This window comes from Oncorhynchus gorbuscha, linkage group LG03 (genome assembly GCF_021184085.1).
Source record: "Oncorhynchus gorbuscha isolate QuinsamMale2020 ecotype Even-year linkage group LG03, OgorEven_v1.0, whole genome shotgun sequence".
Taxonomy (NCBI): Eukaryota; Metazoa; Chordata; class Actinopteri; order Salmoniformes; family Salmonidae; genus Oncorhynchus; species Oncorhynchus gorbuscha.
In genome coordinates this window covers 77,958,688-77,976,025 of record NC_060175.1, presented here as the reverse complement: position 1 = coordinate 77,976,025, position 17,338 = coordinate 77,958,688, and the positions used below count along the sequence as shown (strand labels likewise).

The following is a 17,338-nucleotide window of genomic DNA, read 5'->3' as shown; positions in this document are numbered from 1 at the left end:
ATCTCAGCCTATGCCTCCCTCCAGTCCCTCGACTTCTTGGCACTGACAGAAACATGGATCACCACAGATAACACTGCTACTCCTACTGCTCTCTCTTCGTCCGCCCACGTGTTCTCGCACACCCGAGAGCTTCTGGTCAGCGGGGTGGTGGCATAGGGATCCTTATCTCTCCCATGTGGTCATTCTCTCTTTCTCCCCTTACCCATCTGTCTATCGCCTCCTTTGAATTTCATGCTGTCACAGTTACCAGCCCTTTCAAGCTTAACATCCTTATCATTTATCGCCCTCCAGGTCCCCTCGGAGAGTTCATCAATGAGCTTGATGCCTTGATAAGCTCCTTTCCTGAGGACGGCTCACCTCTCACAGTTCTGGGCGACTTTAACCTCCCCACGTCTACCTTTGACTCATTCCTCTCTGCCTCCTTCTTTCCACTCCTCTCCTCTTTTGACCTCACCCTCTCACCTTCCCCCCTACTCACAAGGCAGGCAATACGCTCGACCTCATCTTTACTAGATGCTGTTCTTCCACTAACCTCATTGCAACTCCCTCCAAGTCTCTGACCACTACCTTGTATCCTTTTCCCTCTCGCTCTCATCCAACACTTCCCACACTGCCCCTACTCGGATGGTATCGCGCCGTCCCAACCTTCGCTCTCTCTCCCCGCTACTCTCTCCTCTTCCATCCTATCATCTCTTCCCTCTGCTCAAACCTTCTCCAACCTATCTCCTGATTCTGCCTCCTCAACCCTCCTCTCCTCCCTTTCTGCATCCTTTGACTCTCTATGTCCCCTATCTTCCAGGCCGGCTCGGTCCTCCCCTCCCGCTCCGTGGCTTGACGACTCAATGCGAGCTCACAGAACAGGGCTCCGGAAGGCCGAGCGGAAATGGAGGAAAACTCGCCTCCCTGCGGACCTGGCATCCTTTCACTCCCTCCTCTCTACATTTTCCTCCTCTGTCTCTGCTGCTAAAGCCACTTTCTACCACTCTAAATTCCAAGCATCTGCCTCTAACCCTAGGAAGCTCTTTGCCACATTCTCCTCCCTCCTGAATCCTCCTCCCCCTCCCCCCTCCTCCCTCTCTGCAGATGACTTCGTCAACCATTTTGAAAAGAAGATCGACGACATCCGATCCTCGTTTGCTAAGTCAAACAACACCGCTGGTTCTGCTAACACTGCCCTACCCTGTGCTCTGACCTCTTTCCCCCCTCTCTCTCCAGATGAAATATCGCGTCTTGTGACGGCCGGCCGCCCAACAACCTGCCCGCTCGACCCTATCCCCTCCTCTCTTCTCCAGACCATTTCCGGAGACCTTCTCCCTTACCTCACCTCGCTCATCAACTTATCCCTGACCGCTGGCTACGTCCCTTCTGTCTTCAAGAGAGCGAGAGTTGCACCCCTTCTGAAAAAACCTACACTCGATCCCTCCGATGTCAACAACTACAGACCAGTATCCCTTCTTTCTTTTCTCTCCAAAACTCTTGAACGTGCCGTCCTTGGTCAGCTCTCCCGCTATCTCTCTCAGAATGACCTTCTTGATCCAAATCAGTCAGGTTTCAAGATTAGTCATTCAACTGAGACTGCTCTTCTCTGTATCACGGAGGCGCTCCGCACCGCTAAAGCTAACTCTCTCTCCTCTGCTCTCATCCTTCTAGACCTATCGGCTGCCTTCGATACTGTGAACCATCAGATCCTCCTCTCCACCCTCTCCGAGTTGGGCATCTCCGGCGCGGCCCACGCTTGGATTGCGTCCTACCTGACAGGTCGCTCCTACCAGGTGGCGTGGCGAGAATCTGTCTCCTCACCACGCGCTCTCACCACTGGTGTCCCCCAGGGCTCTGTTCTAGGCCCTCTCCTATTCTCGCTATACACCAAGTCACTTGGCTCTGTCATAACCTCACATGGTCTCTCCTATCATTGCTATGCAGACGACACACAATTAATCTTCTCCTTTCCCCTTCTGATGACCAGGTGGCGAATCGCATCTCTGCATGTCTGGCAGACATATCAGTGTGGATGACGGATCACCACCTCAAGCTGAACTTCGGCAAGACGGAGCTGCTCTTCCTCCCGGGAAGGACTGCCCGTTCCATGATCTCGCCATCACGGTTGACAACTCCATTGTGTCCTCCTCCCAGAGCGCTAAGAACCTTGGCGTGATCCTGGACAACAAACTGTCGTTCTCAACTAACATCAAGGCGGTGGCCCGTTCCTGTAGGTTCATGCTCTACAACATCCGCAGAGTACGACCCTGCCTCACACAGGAAGCGGCGCAGGTCCTAATCCAGGCACTTGTCATCTCCCGTCTGGATTACTGCAACTCGCTGTTGGCTGGGCTCCCTGCCTGTGCCATTAAACCCCTACAACTCATCCAGAACGCCGCAGCCCGTCTAGTGTTCAACCTTCCCAAGTTCTCTCACGTCACCCCGCTCCTCCGCTCTCTCCACTGGCTTCCAGTTGAAGCTCGCATCCGCTACAAGACCATGGTGCTTGCCTACGGAGCTGTGAGGGGAACGGCACCTCAGTACCTCCAGGCTCTGATCAGGCCCTACACCCAAATAAGGGCACTGCGTTCATCCACCTCTGGCCTGCTCGCCTCCCTACCACTGAGGAAGTACAGTTCCCGCTCAGCTCAGTCAAAACTGTTCGCTGCTCTGGCTCCCCAATGGTGGAACAAACTCCCTCACGACGCCAGGACAGCGGAGTCAATCACCACCTTCCGGAGACACCTGAAACCCCACCTCTTTAAGGAATACCTAGGATAGGATAAAGTAATCCTTCTCACCCCCTCCCCCCTTAAAATATTTAGATGCACTATTGTAAAGTGGTTGTTCCACTGGATGTCATAAGGTGAATGCACCAATTTGTAAGTCGCTCTGGATAAGAGCGTCTGCTAAATGACTTAAATGTAATGTAAATGTAATCTAAAATAACCCTAATTTATAAGACAGTTTTTATTTGATTCATGGTGGTCGGACCCATCTAAGTGAAGCTAGCCACAATAAGGATTAGCCACAATAGTGGACTTTGCTGTTAGCCTACAAAATAAAAGTATGTCATTGACAGTGATGCAAATGAATACAAATAGAAGAATTATGCCATAATTTAATAGATCATGATAAACGAGGTTGGAATGTTGTTATATAAAATCAACAAAAGACAGTTATTTGTTAAGTTGACAAAAATCTGTTGAAATCACACTGGATGTATTATACTTTAGAATTGTGTTGGGGGCATACTTATTTCACTGTACAGCCTTATCTATGGAATGTGGATCAATGACATGGGTTATCAGTCTACTCAGTGACACCCAGAGAAAATTTGCATCGTAGGTCTTATTGCGGGACTCTGAAACACCGGTGAATTGAGACACATTTATTGTCAACCTATGTGTATTCAACACTATTTCCAAGGAAAAACAATACTGTGTGGATGTTTTGGAGTCTGATAGCTCTGAGGAGGACATTGGGAAAAAATATATTGGGTATTAAGTAGACTGTTACCCCATTTCATTGATCCACAATCCTTATGTAAAGCTGTACAGTGCAATATGAATGTCAATACACACAATAGGCTGAATGGGGAGGTGATTTCACAGTCACAGTCCCGCGATAAGAGCTACAACACTAATATTTGCGTAAACTCTTCACAATTGTGTTCTGTATGTGTCACCGAATAGACTGATACCCTATGTCATTGCTTCACATTCCAACCTTGTTTAATATTATCTAGTCTAAATATGGCATGATTCCACCAATTGTATCCTTCTGCATCACTCAAAGAGGTACTTTTATTTTGAAAGCAAACAGCAAATTCCACAATTGTGCCTAATCCTTATTGTGGCTCAACACATAACCCAGTTAGGTCGAGCTTCACTAGCCAGATGAAGCTAGCTAGCTGCTTATTAGGTTAGCTTTGGGCAACAGGGTTAAGTAACTGGCTAGCTATTTATTTTCATGAACTGAAGTTCAATTTCAATTGGCAAAAAACAAGTGGCTACCTAGCTAATACTTACTCACAAGGATTCCTAAATCAAGTGAAAATTTCTACTGGTCATTGTTTTCAGGCTGGTTGTATTGGTGCTATCTAGGTACCAAGCTAAAGCTAGCTAGCTACCCCAGAAGTTGCGGTCGACAAAATAATGCTTTATTACCAACGTGGCATTGTAAACATATCGTTCGTGGCCGGTGTTTGCTTGTTTGCAGACTTTTTTGTACAGTTTTGACAGTGCTACTGATAGTAGTGGTGGCGCTTGGCTTGCACTTGCAAATTCAGAACACACAACATTCTATAATAGAACTGTGTTATTTGACGTGTCATAGTAAAAGCTTATTTAACTCGTCAAATAGTGTTATTGTCAAATAGTGTTATTTGACATGGATCTTTTTTGACACGCAAAGACCCAAACGGTGTTCCATAGTATGTCGTGAAGCTAATAGCAGTGACGCCACTCCTGTGTAACTCCGGTAGGGCAACATCTGAACAATAGCGCACTTGGTAATGTTAGTGTGTAGCAGTGCTTGACCAGTCGCGAAAGCCAACATCACCCACGACAGAGAACGGTTGATTGTCAGGGGCAATGAATTACATTATCTTGAAGTTAATGGATTTCGCCTTCGAGTTGTCTCGCTGAAATGTTCTTACTCTTTCAAGTGACTGCTCGACTTGTTGACTGATCGAGCCACACCGCAGACATTGTGGGCTAGCTTAGGAATGCTGTGTTCCACGTGTAGCGCAAAATTTTAAGTGGTGTCATTAAGTCATGTACATACGTTATATAGGTATGCACGTCAGCTTTGACATCGGTTTTTCACATTGCCGTTAAACTAGACTAGATGTTGGCATTTTTAGCTAATATCGGCCGATTCCGATATGTTCACCGATATATTGTGCATCCCTAGAAATAATTGAATGTCGAGCTAAATGTAAAATAAATAAAAATGTATATTTCAGAAGTTTAAAAAGGAACAGAAAGGAACGATCCATACCGTGACTTTTTTTTGGTTTCGAAACCGGTTCAAAACTTTATTTTGCTGGTCAGAACATTGGGGGAAAAATAAAAGATGGTTCTGTTCAGAATGAAACGATCTGATTTTTTTTTGTTTCCCCTGATTACAATTCTGAAATATTGCATAAAATCTTGCAAATGAGGTGATATCTCATCACATTTGAGCATATTTGCATATAACACAAATACATTTTTGGGGACACGGGATAAATACAGCCTTAATATTTTGGTTAAGACATCTCCAGGACAGGACTTACTTAGCCCAAATTATTGATATGGCATTTTTTATTATTTCTAGCTAAAATACTAAAGACGTATGTAAAAGGCATTTCTGGCAAATTGTTTCAAGAAAATGTTGAATATATGGAGAATATATGTAAGGATAACCACAAAACTTCGCTGAATGTAGATGCTTCTGAAGCTGAGAAAAATCTGTTGGCGTGTGGGAAGAGTCTAACTTTCGGGAAATGGCAGTTAAAGGCAAGTACACTGAATTTAGCCTACCAATCGCCAAACGCCTATTTTGACCCAATCACTATCTCTTAAAAGTAAGTTAGTACTGTATATACTCCTGTTTCTAACATTCTCTATTAAATGGGCTTTACAAGTATGTGTGATTCAATGTAGAGAGCTCTTGAAATGATGGATGTATGTCCATTTAAAAGTGCTTAAAATTAATGAAATGTTAATGTCGGTTAAGTTTTTGACATTTTGACATTTACTTTTTGAACTCATATAGTACTCATATTAAAGTACCAAAACAACCCAAAATCTCAAAATGTATAAGTAGATGCAAAAATCTCTGGTGCCTGGCTTTAAATGTTTCAATATATTTATAGGGCATTTGGGCTATTTAAGTTAATGAGGTATGGATGAAATATGCAAGTAAACCCAGCAGAATATTGCCTTTGGGGCTAGGGCCTGAGGCTGGATAGAAGTACTTCATTTGAAGTGGAATTACTAAAAAGAAATGGTGATGACTCACCGTGTTGATGCAGGGTAGCTCCTTGTTGAGCAGCCAGGGCAGGGACAGCTTGCCTTCCCCACGGTAGCACGACTTGATCCTCTCCCTCATGGCCAGGTTGATCTGATGCAGGGTAAAGAGACACAGGACCGTTTCCCGAGGCGGGTTGGCCCGGTTCTTCTGGCCCTGGGAGAACACCACAAACAGCACATCCTCGTCCTCAGACAGCCCCAAGGCCTGGGCCAGCATCCGACCTGGACGGTGCTTGTAGGCAGACTGGACCAGCCGGTACTCCACCCCATCCTTGGTGCAACCCAGGGGGAACTCCACGTAAGAGTAGAACTCAGTGTCATTGGAACACATCCGCACTATCTTGGAGGTGAAGAACTTTTCACCTGTGGCATCCATCTGGGTGAGCTGTGTGTCCAGCTGCAACGTCAGGAAATAGATGTAAGTACGGCTGGAGAATCCATACACGTAGTAAATGTCAAACGCCGGGTAGAGGGACAGAGTGTCGGAGGGTATCTTGATTTGTGAGGACACAAACTCGTCCTGGTAGACCAGACTGAACATGTTAACACTCTCTTCATCAGCGACCAGTTTACGGCTGGACAGGGTAGGGAAATACTCTGACTTGCCATCGATGGCTGCCCCGATAAACAGCCGGCTAGCTCCCTTCTTCTCATTTTTCCACTTCCCTTCTGTTCTGTCAACCACCACTCCTGCCATGCCGTCAGCCTCCCTGGCTCCAGAGAGGTAGTGCTCCTTGCGGTGGTGGGGCTCTCCCAGCTTGAAGAGGTCCTCCAGCCGCAGGAACTGACACACACCCTGCCAGATGCTTCCACATGCTACCAGGCGGTTGCCAGCGTAATCAACCAGCAGCAACTTGTTGACGTTGTCAGAGGACTCCAGTTTATGTGCACAAGCTCGGACGCTGGGAGGGGGGTAACATTTGGCGTTGTCATCCACGGGGCCAGTCATGTGTGAACGCAGCTCTGTTAGGTTGGCAGACAGCTTATAGACCCGGTTCACTGCTCCCACATAGACCTCTCCCGTCCGGCTGTGCACTGTGAGATGAGTGAGGCTTGTGTCTGTGACCCTGTAGGTGCCTGTCTCAGGGGGAAGCTTGGTCGGGGCCATAGGGAATGCATTTTCGGTCCCAGATTGTAGAAAAAGGAAAATAACCAGCCATTTGGGTGTCATGATTGAGATCTTTTGGTGATGGGAGAATAGAGCTCGTCACGTGAGCTTATTGCAGTCCTTGTCCGTCTCAGCTTCAGTGGTTCATGTCTGAAATGAAAAAGAAATGTAGGTAAGGATAGGATAGGATAAAGGATATTACCTTAATTTCAACAGGGAAGTCATATTGAGACGAAAGTCTCTGTTACAAATGAGGCCTGAACAATAAAAAAGCAGGCACATTACAACAGGCAATGGATTGTATGCACAAGTAAATAGCATCCACTCTTCAAAGTTTAATGGGCTTCAGGCACTCCAAAAATTAATTCGCGTGAGAAAAAGCACATTCAAGGAGTTGGTGGACTCCTCACTGTAGTCCATTTCGAGGTATTAATGACTAAATGTGCGAGTCAGCCACTGAGACAGTTGTGTGTGTGAGGGAGGTTTGGGGGAGTGTATTGATCCTAGGGCTTCTGCTGGTGCCAGGGATTGTCACTCCCGCTCCCTTCACTCAATGGATTGCTAATAAACTTTTACAGCCATCACCAACACTAATCCAGAGCACATTTGTTAATTAGAAAGTATCGCTACTAAGAAAAGAGAACGTGACGACAACAGAAGATACACAAATGTACAGGGGTAAATTACACCAAGATGTCTGTGCTGCGATATATTAGTAGCCGACAACAGGATAATACTCGAGTGCTGGGATAATGATCTAGGACTGGGATAGGAAGTTGGAACACAGGAAGAATGGGCCTTTAGCCATCTGACATATCTCAGCAGTTTGGTGTTTCAGGTATTAGTAGCACACAGACAGCACCTCCAGCTCTTACTAACCGCTACTTTGTTCTCTGGGTGAGATGTGCACGATACTCTGTTGTCAGCTCATTTAGTGTGTCCACAGTGTTTGGTGAGTTTTGATATTGATGTTAACTCACAATAATAACAGTAGCTTTGTTAGGTTGCTGTGAGTGTAAACATCTTTGAAGACATGTCTCTGACCTCACTGATTATGAGTCATCATGAAGTAGTTACAGAGAGGGCATGAAAAAACAGGAACTCATCACAAATCCAATCATCCATGTAATAGTGTTTTTCCAGAAAATAATTGTGTCTCACTAGCATTACCTACTCCTTTAATGCATTGTATGTCACATTCGACAACAGTTGGGGATTTCAAATCCTTTGTTTCGCAAATAGATGCGCCCCAAAATAGCACTTCTATCAAAACTGATTACCTTCATTGTGAGAAATGATTTATTTGTGCTCACAGGTCTAAATGGATACGCATGGATAATAATGACATTGCAAGACCTCTCCTAGTGATAGTCTCGTGTGAAAAGTGAGATTTTCCCATGTTTTTTTCTCTTTCATCCACCCATACATACCCTCATGACAATGACTATGCTTCATGAATACAGAGAATGGATAGAATCATTCCCCCTGCAAAGATCAGTGCAACACTTTCTCATTAGCAGCCACTATTTGAAAAATCTGCCCCTGAGTGTTTTAAGTTTCATAACAAATGGTAGAATGTTTCAATGAATACAAAATATCTATCCGATGCAAACATGCTCAGGGGCAGATAGGAAAAATCTACTGCAAAAGAGCAATTCTGAAGATAGCGGGTGCACCCTTCCCTTATACGTCTGTGACTCAACAAAGCACTCACGAAGTTCTGAAACAGAATAGGTGAGGCCACTTGCTGCCTTTAAATTCAGCGCAAAACCCCCAATCATTGTCCATTGTAATACAATGCAGTATTGTAGTACAATTTCGGACTTGCGGAATACTATTGAGCAGCAGTCACAATGATTTCATTACCACAGAAGAGAGAGGAACACTGGTGCCATTTAAAGCTGAATGCCCTAGCAGAAAATCAGGACCTGGAATATCAGAATTCTAAAGCAGGGATGGTGCTACGGCTGAATTGAAAAGCAGACTCCAATGATTGACTTAAATAACAACTGTAAATAACATGAAACCTCAGTGGGAAATAAGACCAGAGAGAGAGAGAGAGAGAGAGAGAGAGAGAGAGAGAAAGACAGAGAGAGAGAGAGATAGAGTGTGTGTGTGTGTGTGTGTGTGTGTGTGTGTGCGTGTAACTATTAGCCACCCGAGAGTAAGCTCATTTGACAGTGATTAGGTTTAGTTGAAGACTTACTAGTGTGGAACATATCCTATGGGTTTGTGATGCGATATGTAATAAGCTATAGATTCACTAGGCTATTTATTACTCAATACCTACCAATGGCTTTGTTCAGGACATGACATCTAAGACATTATAAGAACAGATCGCACCCAATATTGCACTATTCTGATACGTAATAAAAATTAACAAGCAAGTTCAGGTTATGTGTAGTGCAATTCCAAGGCTCAAGACAGCCCAACTCCACTCTTTCTCCATTATACCATTATTTACCTGAACGTCTATCTACTAGTGTAGTTGGATAAGATGAAGGATGGAGGGGATGAGAACATCAGAATCATCCTTAAATACTGACTGGCTGCTGCTGCCTGCCATCAAGGTCAATATCCTTTAGAGGAGGCCATGTTTTTAGATGAATGGTTAGGAATGGAAAGAGTCTGTGAAGTGTCTGTGAAACGTGAACTCAAAGAAGCAATCAGTGCAAACACCATTTCACTTAATCAAGGACTCTGAAAACACCACTCTCTCTTCACTCGTACTTCTCTAATGAGGGTCAACAGAGCTTGATAAAAAAAATAGCTCTCTTTGCTAAATTAAAGATGCTGTACACTCATGGCTACAGATGACTAATACCAAGAATCTATTTGAGAGGTTCATTTCAAAAGCACTCACCCCTACTCAATTTTTAAAAGTTCACATAGGTGTACGTTGGCCTCTTACTTCGTACAGTAAACTACTGCAGGGTGGAAGGTAGCCTCGTGGTTAAGAGTGTTGTAACCGAAAGGTCACTGTTTCCAATCCCCAAACCGACTAGGTTACAAATCTGTCAATATGCCCTTGAGCAAGGCGCTTAACCCTAATTGCTCTGGATAAGTGTGTCTGCTAAAAGACTTAAATGTCGGATTGAATAGGACCACCAAGATCTTTCCTTTTATAATCAGGTCATATTTTTGCCATAAAAATGTATATGTATTGGGACAAATACAGCATACATTTATTTTGAGATTGCCTGCAATGACAACAAGCTCAGTCCGATGATGCTGTGACACACCGCCCCAGACCTCCAAATCGATTCAGCTCCAGAGTACAGGCCTCGGTGTAACGCTCATTCCTTCGACGATAAACGCGAATCGAACCATCACCCCTAGTGAGACAAAACCGCGACTCTTCAGTGAAGAGCACTTTTTGCCAGTCCTGTCTGGTCCAGCGACGGTGGGTTTGTGGCAACGTTGTTGCCGGTGATGTCTGGTGAGGAACTGCCTTACAACAGGCCTACAAGCCCTAGGTCCAGCATCTCTCAGCCTATTGCGGACAGTCTGAGCACTGATGAAGGGATTGTGCGTTCCTGGTGTAACTCGGGCAGCTGTTGTTGCCATCCTGTACCTGTCCCGCAGGTGTGATGTTTGGATGTACAGATCCTGTGCAGGTGTTGTTACACGTGGTCTGCCACTGCAAGGACGATCAGCTGTCCTTCCTGTTTCCCTGTAGCACTGTCTTTGGCGTCTCACAGTACGGACATTGCAATTTATTGCCCTGGCCACATCTGCAGTACTCATGCCTCCTTGCAGCATGCCTAAGGCACGTTCACGCAGATGAGCAGGGACCCTGGTCATCTTTCTTTTGGTGTCCTAAGATTCATAACTGTGACCTTAATTGCCTACCGTCTGTAAGCTGTTAGTGTCTTAACGACCGTTCCACAGGTGCATGTTCATTAATTGTTCATGGTTCATTGAACAAGCATGAGAAACAGTGTTTAAACCCTTTACAATGAAGATCTGTGAAGTTATTTGGATTTATAAGAATTATCTTTGAAAGACAGGGTCCTGAAAAAGGGACGTTTCTTGTTTTGTTGAGTTTAAGTCCATTACATCAGTGGATAAAGGAGCACATAGGGGACAAACGAAGGAAGTCAAAGAGTCATCTGATTGTTTCCTCTTTCTGTTATTTTAGTACTGTTTGTCATCCTGTAGGGTCAGTAGTTCCCTCTCTATCCTCTCTCTATTACAGCAGAAATGAGAACAGGAATCCTGGCTGAGACACTGGCCCAATGTTGTTCATTATGAACCCAAACCAATCCCCAAAGACCACTCACTTGCATAAAGGAAACAAACGTATTGCACAGCTTATTGCACAGTGCCATGAACTAAACTAAGGAACAACAAGGCTAATACACTGCAAAGGCAGAGAGTGGTATTCAAAACCAGTGTGTGTTCCCATTAGGATGCTCCCTTTCGTCTTTGGTCAGACAATTAAGAAATTGGTACCATTACTTTCCCCATTAGAATTTCAAAGATAAAGCTTAATGTGAGCATGAGCCTCAGCACATGGTGTTCACATTGTGAGTGTGGCTATAACACATTAGGTAACTATTAGGTCAATCTATTGGAGGTTGCTCAATGTGTTTCTGCTCTACTTGTTGCCTATCATTTGTAACCACATAGGGTGTTTCCTTTAAAGCCATTCCCTGGCTGTTACCTTTGGGAAGAGGGAGAAAGAAATGCCCAGGAAGAAGAAAAACAAAAGTTGTCATTAAAGATAAAAGCTAAGTGTGTTACCTCCATGGCAGAGCAGGAGCAGACCATGGAGAGGGTGATATTAAACTGAGAAACGGCTTGCAGACAGAAGCTATAACCAATGTCTGTGACTCTCCTTGCCAACTAAGCCTGGACCTTACTCGGCCAATGATATCATGAAACTCTAATGCCCCTTGTATACAATGACAAATACAGGATAGAATCTTGCTTTGGTGATTTCAAGATCGCATGTCTGAACTGGTTGACCATATCTGCTCTCTGATATAGATGAGCCAATAGGTTTTGAGGTATGCAAATTAGTTTATTAGGTGTTCCATAGCATTTATTTCACCACCAATTTTCCCATTTATGAGTGTTAGCTGTAGCTTAAAGGAATAGGCTAAAGCACTAACAGTTTCATTCAAACTCATTAATACAGGGAGGGTAAAGTGAGGGTGAAAGAAGGGTGAAGGCCGGTCCCTCCATTAGTTTCTTTCCTTATAATCTCATATTGTCTGGATTAGTCTAAAAACTGGCATTATTCTGCTGTGCTGACATTACAAATATTTGTGGCACATGAACAGGGTGGCCCTTGCGTTGGCCCTGCATTAATTGCAACCTCCCTATAACCTATGGTTTCAACATCATTTTCGTCAACAGTGGCTATAATTTTAATTGTTAAAATACACATTGTATCGTCTGCAGTGTCCTCCCTTGTGAAAACCGTCAATATTTCATAGGGATTTGAAATTGCATTGTGAAGAAATCCATTGTCTTACTAATTGAGAAGGACATTTGAGGCAATGGGTAGCCTATGAGATTATAGTTATTCACAGAAGGTAATGTGTTTCTAATTCGCGTCCACATTTTCTGATAACAAATGCGAAGTCACGTGACAAAATATCACAGGAGCTGTTACAGATGTATCAGGCAGTAGTAACCTGTGTGAAAACAACCCGAAGACGAATACACCCTGTTCGTGTGGCAGCCAGGTTAATCCAATTGGCAGGTCCTGCTTGGAAGACTATTGTAGTCACATAAAAAGCACAGATTCCCAATTTGATAACATTAATCTGACAAATGAAACCTTAATGTTAACATTCAACCTATATAATAGCCTACTGTTTTCGTTTAATCAACTCTCTAGGAAAATAACCTACCCATGATGTTATCAGATATTTGCAGATGTTGGATAATAATTAATGTGTCGTTTTGTAAATAAGAAAATTAACTATGTATGAAGACCAGGGTGTTGCCATGTTAATTTCAATGAAATGTAAGGCAAATTGATCTGTTTTTCAATCAGATAAATCATGTTTTTAACGCCCCCTTTGTTCTGAATGGAACGGCGGCGTCTCCTTGCATCACACACTATGCTACACATCCAGGCAAAGCCCGCACGCAATCCTTTCAAAAGGCATGATAAAACTAAAACATGCAGTCCTAGTGACTATTGCTTATGGATATGTTATAATCACATTCAAGATACAAACGGCATGGTGTTCTAAAAGCCATATAAAGCCCCGTCATGGTTTCAAAAAAAACATGCTTCGGAATCAAATGTTAACGTTACTCTTTCTCACCAGCATCGGCATCGTGAGATGAGATCTGCAATGAGGGCTCATGGACCTACCTGTATTTAAAGTGCAACAGTTACATCCACAACCACGTACAGTTCTTTTTCCCGCGGTTATCACATAGGCCTATACTTATTTGTTCATTAATTCTGTGCAAAATCCTCGAAATAAACCAGCAGGGAATTCACTGGTTGAATCGCATGACAGTCTCTAACCATTAGGAATGGTCTCGCTTTCTTCAGGAGGAGAAAGGCTTGGGTAGCAATCCCTTTATGGAACGTACCACTTTCCACAAGGGGTTTGAAACTCACTGTTGTTCGATAAACCATCGAATAAGAACAAATACGATTGCTACACTGAGTTACCTATGAACTATTACATCTATTTAATTACAATACACCGTTTTTTTTTACTTTTGGTCTCTATGTATTAGAATCATATATGATCACATTTGGCATGTGCGTAAATCTATCCCAGTACCCTATTTGGAACAGGCTTGCCCATAATTTAGTATTTTTCTACCAAACCCAGTCCCAGATGTTAGGGAGAAGGCTGGATTTCCAAGGCGGGTGGAGATGTTTGCTACAATATGACGACGAGATACATGAATGAATGATACATATGTTGCAGATAAATTAGTCTAAACTCTCTCACGTGGAAATAACTGTTAGGCCTGATCTGTGACTGTCTCCAGGTTATGACTTTGAGGGACTTTCTGTGCTTCAACTAAATGAAAATGTAACTCATATTATCAGTCATTTTAACTCTGTAGAGTAACCGATCAATATTTTTTATACAGTTCTCTTGGAACCGGACAATGTGTTGTTTATAAACATTTATAACTGTTAAGTTAAATATTTAAATTACAGATGAAGAAGAAAAAAAGTATTTTACAATTTCATAAACCCAATGGTTATTTCCTGTAACTACCTGGTTCCATCAGCACCTTTGTTTAAGACACTCAATACCTTGTCTATTTATGACATTAATGTATACCAGTTATGCACTTTCATCTACTAATACTCATACCCCCCAGACAGTTTACCTAAAACCTTCAATGGATGCTTTGTTAGAGTAGTCAAGGATCATATCACCTCTACCTTACTTGTCACCCTAGACTCACTTACATTTGCTTACCGCCCCAATAGGTCCACAGGCGATGCAATCGCCATCACACTGCCCTATCCCATCTGGACAAGAGGAATACCTATGTAAGAATGATGTTCATTGACTACAGCTCAGAATTCAACACCATAGTACCCTCCAAGCTCATCATTAAGTTTGAGGCCCTGGGTCTCAACCCTGCCCTATGCAATTGGGTCCTGGACTTCCTGACGGGCCGCCCCCAGGTGGTGAAGGAAGGAAACAATATCTTCAGTTTGCTGATCCTCAACACTGAGGCCCCACAAGGGTGCGTGCTCAGCCCCGTCCTGTACTCCCTGTCCACCCATGACTGCGTGGCCATGCATGCCTCCAACTCAATCATCAAGTTTGCAGACGACACAACAGTAGTAGGTTTGATTACCAACAACAACGAAGCTCTCGGAGTGTGGTTTCAGGAAAACAACCTCTCACTCAACATCAACAAAACAAAGGAGATGATCGTGGACTTCAGGAAACGGCAGAGGGAGCAGCCCCCTATCCACATCAACGGGACAGTAGTGGAGAAGGTGGAAAGTTTTATGTTCCTCGGGCGTACACATCACGGACAAACTGAAATGGTCCAACCACACAGGCAGTGTGGTGACGAAGGCGCAACAGAGCCTCTTCAACCTCAGGAGGCTGAATAGATTTAGCTTGTCACAAAAAAACTCACAAACTTTTACAGATGTACAATTGAGAGCATCTTGTCAGGATGTATCACTGCCTGGTATGGCAACTGCACCGCCCACAACCTCAGGGCTCTCCATAGGGTGGTGCAGTCTGCACAACACATCACCGGGGGGGAAACTAACAGCCCTCCAGGACACCTACAGCACCCGATGTCACAGGAAGGTCAAAAAGATCATCAAGGACAACAACCACCCGAGCCACTTCCTGTTCACCCGGCTACCATCCAGAAGGCGATGTCAGTACATCTGCATCAAACCTGGGACAGAGAGAGTGAAAAACAGCTTCTATCTCAAGGCCATCAGACTGTTAAACAGCCATCAATAGCACAGGGAGGCTGCTGCCTACTTACAGACTTCAAATCATTGGCCACTTAAATAAATGGAATACTAGTCACTTGAATAATGTCTACATATCTTGTGTTACCCATCTCATACAGTTGAAGTCGGAAGTTTACATACACCTTAGCCAAAAACATTTAAACTCAATTTTTCACAATTCCAGACATTTAATCCTAGTAAAAATTCCCTGTTTTAGGTCAGTTAGGATCACCACTTTATTTTAAGAATGTGAAATGTCAGAATAATAGTAGAGAGATATCACACCCTGACCTTAGAGATCCTTTTTATGTCTCTATTTTGGTTTGGTCAGGGCGTGAGTTGGGGTGGGCATTCTATGTTTTCTATTTCTGTGTGTTTGGCCGGGTGTGGTTCTCAATCAGGGGCAGCTGTCTATCGTCGTCTCTGATTGAGAACCATACTTAGGTAGCCTTTTCCCACCTGTGTTTTGTGGGTTGTTGTTTTCTGTTTTTGTGTCTGCACCAGACAGAACTGTTTCGGTTTTGTTCATGCTCTTTGTTATTCAGTGTTCTATTAATAAATCATGAACACTTACCATGCTGCGCTTTGGTCCACTTCTCCATGCAACGATGACCGTAACAAGAGAATGATTTATTTCAGCTTTAATTTCTTTCATCACATTCCCAGTGGGTCAGAAGTTTATATATATTCAATTAGTATTTGGTAGCACTTTCTTTAAATCTTATAACTTGGGTCAAACGTTTCGGGTAGCCTTCCACAAGCTTCCCACAATAAGTTGTGTGAATTTTGGCCCATTCCACCTGACAGAGCTGTTGTAACTGAGCCAGGTTTGTAGGCCTTCTTGCTCACACACGCTTTTCCAGTTCTGCCCACACATTTTTTATGGGAATGAGGTCAGGGCCTTGTGATGGCCACTCCAATACCTTGACTTTGTTGTCCTTAAGCCATTTGGAAGTATGCTTGGGGTCATTGTTCATTTGGAAGACCCATTTGCGACCAAGCTTTAACTTCCCGACTGATGTCTTGAGATGTTGCTTCAATATATCTACGTAATTTTCCTGCCTCATGATGCCATCTATTTTGTGAAATGCACCAGTCCCTCCTGCAGCAAAGCACCCCCACAACATGATGCTGCCACCCTCGTGCTTCATGGTTGGGATGGTGTTCATCGGCTTGCAAGCCTCCCCATTTTTCCTCCAAACATAACGATGGTCATTATGGCCAAACAGTTCTATTTTTGTTTCATCAGACCAGAGGACATTTCTCCAAAAAGTACAATCTTTCTCCCCATGTGCAGTTGCAAACCGTAGTCTGGCTTTTTTATGGCGGTTTTGGAGCAGGACCTTCTTCCTTGCTGAGCGGCCTTTCAGGTTATGTCGATATAGGAATCGTTTTTACTGTGGATATAGATACTTTTGTACCTGTTTCTTCCAGCATCTTCACAAGGTCCTTTGCTGTTCTGGGATTGATTTGCACTTTTCGCACCAAAGTATGTTCATCTCTAAGAGACAGAACAAGTCTCTTTCCTGAGCGGTAGGACGGCCGCATGGTCCCATGGTGTTTATACTTGCATATTGTTGTTTTATACAGATGAACGTGGTACCTTCAGGCATTTGGAAGTTGCTCCCAAGGATGAACCAGACTTGTGGAGGTCTACAATTTATTTTCTGAGGTCTTGACTGATTTCTTTTGATTCTCCCATTATGTCAAGCAAAGAGGCACTGAGTTTGAAGGTAGGCCTTGATATAAATCCACAGGTATACCTTCAATTGACTCAAATGATGTCAATTAGCCTATCAG

At 43.8% G+C, this 17,338-nt stretch overlaps 1 protein-coding gene across 2 annotated transcripts in view; it reads right to left on the bottom strand.

The window, feature by feature from the left end:
- Nucleotides 1–13,620, bottom strand: part of LOC124031957 (plexin A3) — a 148,808-nt gene extending 135,188 nt beyond the window's left edge. For both annotated transcript variants that reach the window (XM_046343817.1, XM_046343818.1), the window contains exons 1-2: nucleotides 13,445–13,620; nucleotides 5,989–7,257 (exon numbers count right to left, since the gene is read on the bottom strand). In XM_046343817.1, the coding sequence (XP_046199773.1) occupies nucleotides 5,989–7,170 (1,182 nt within the window). In that variant the 5' untranslated portion in view covers nucleotides 7,171–7,257; nucleotides 13,445–13,620. The remainder of the gene's footprint in view (nucleotides 1–5,988; nucleotides 7,258–13,444) is intronic.
- Between the last annotated feature and the right edge of the window lie 3,718 nt (nucleotides 13,621–17,338).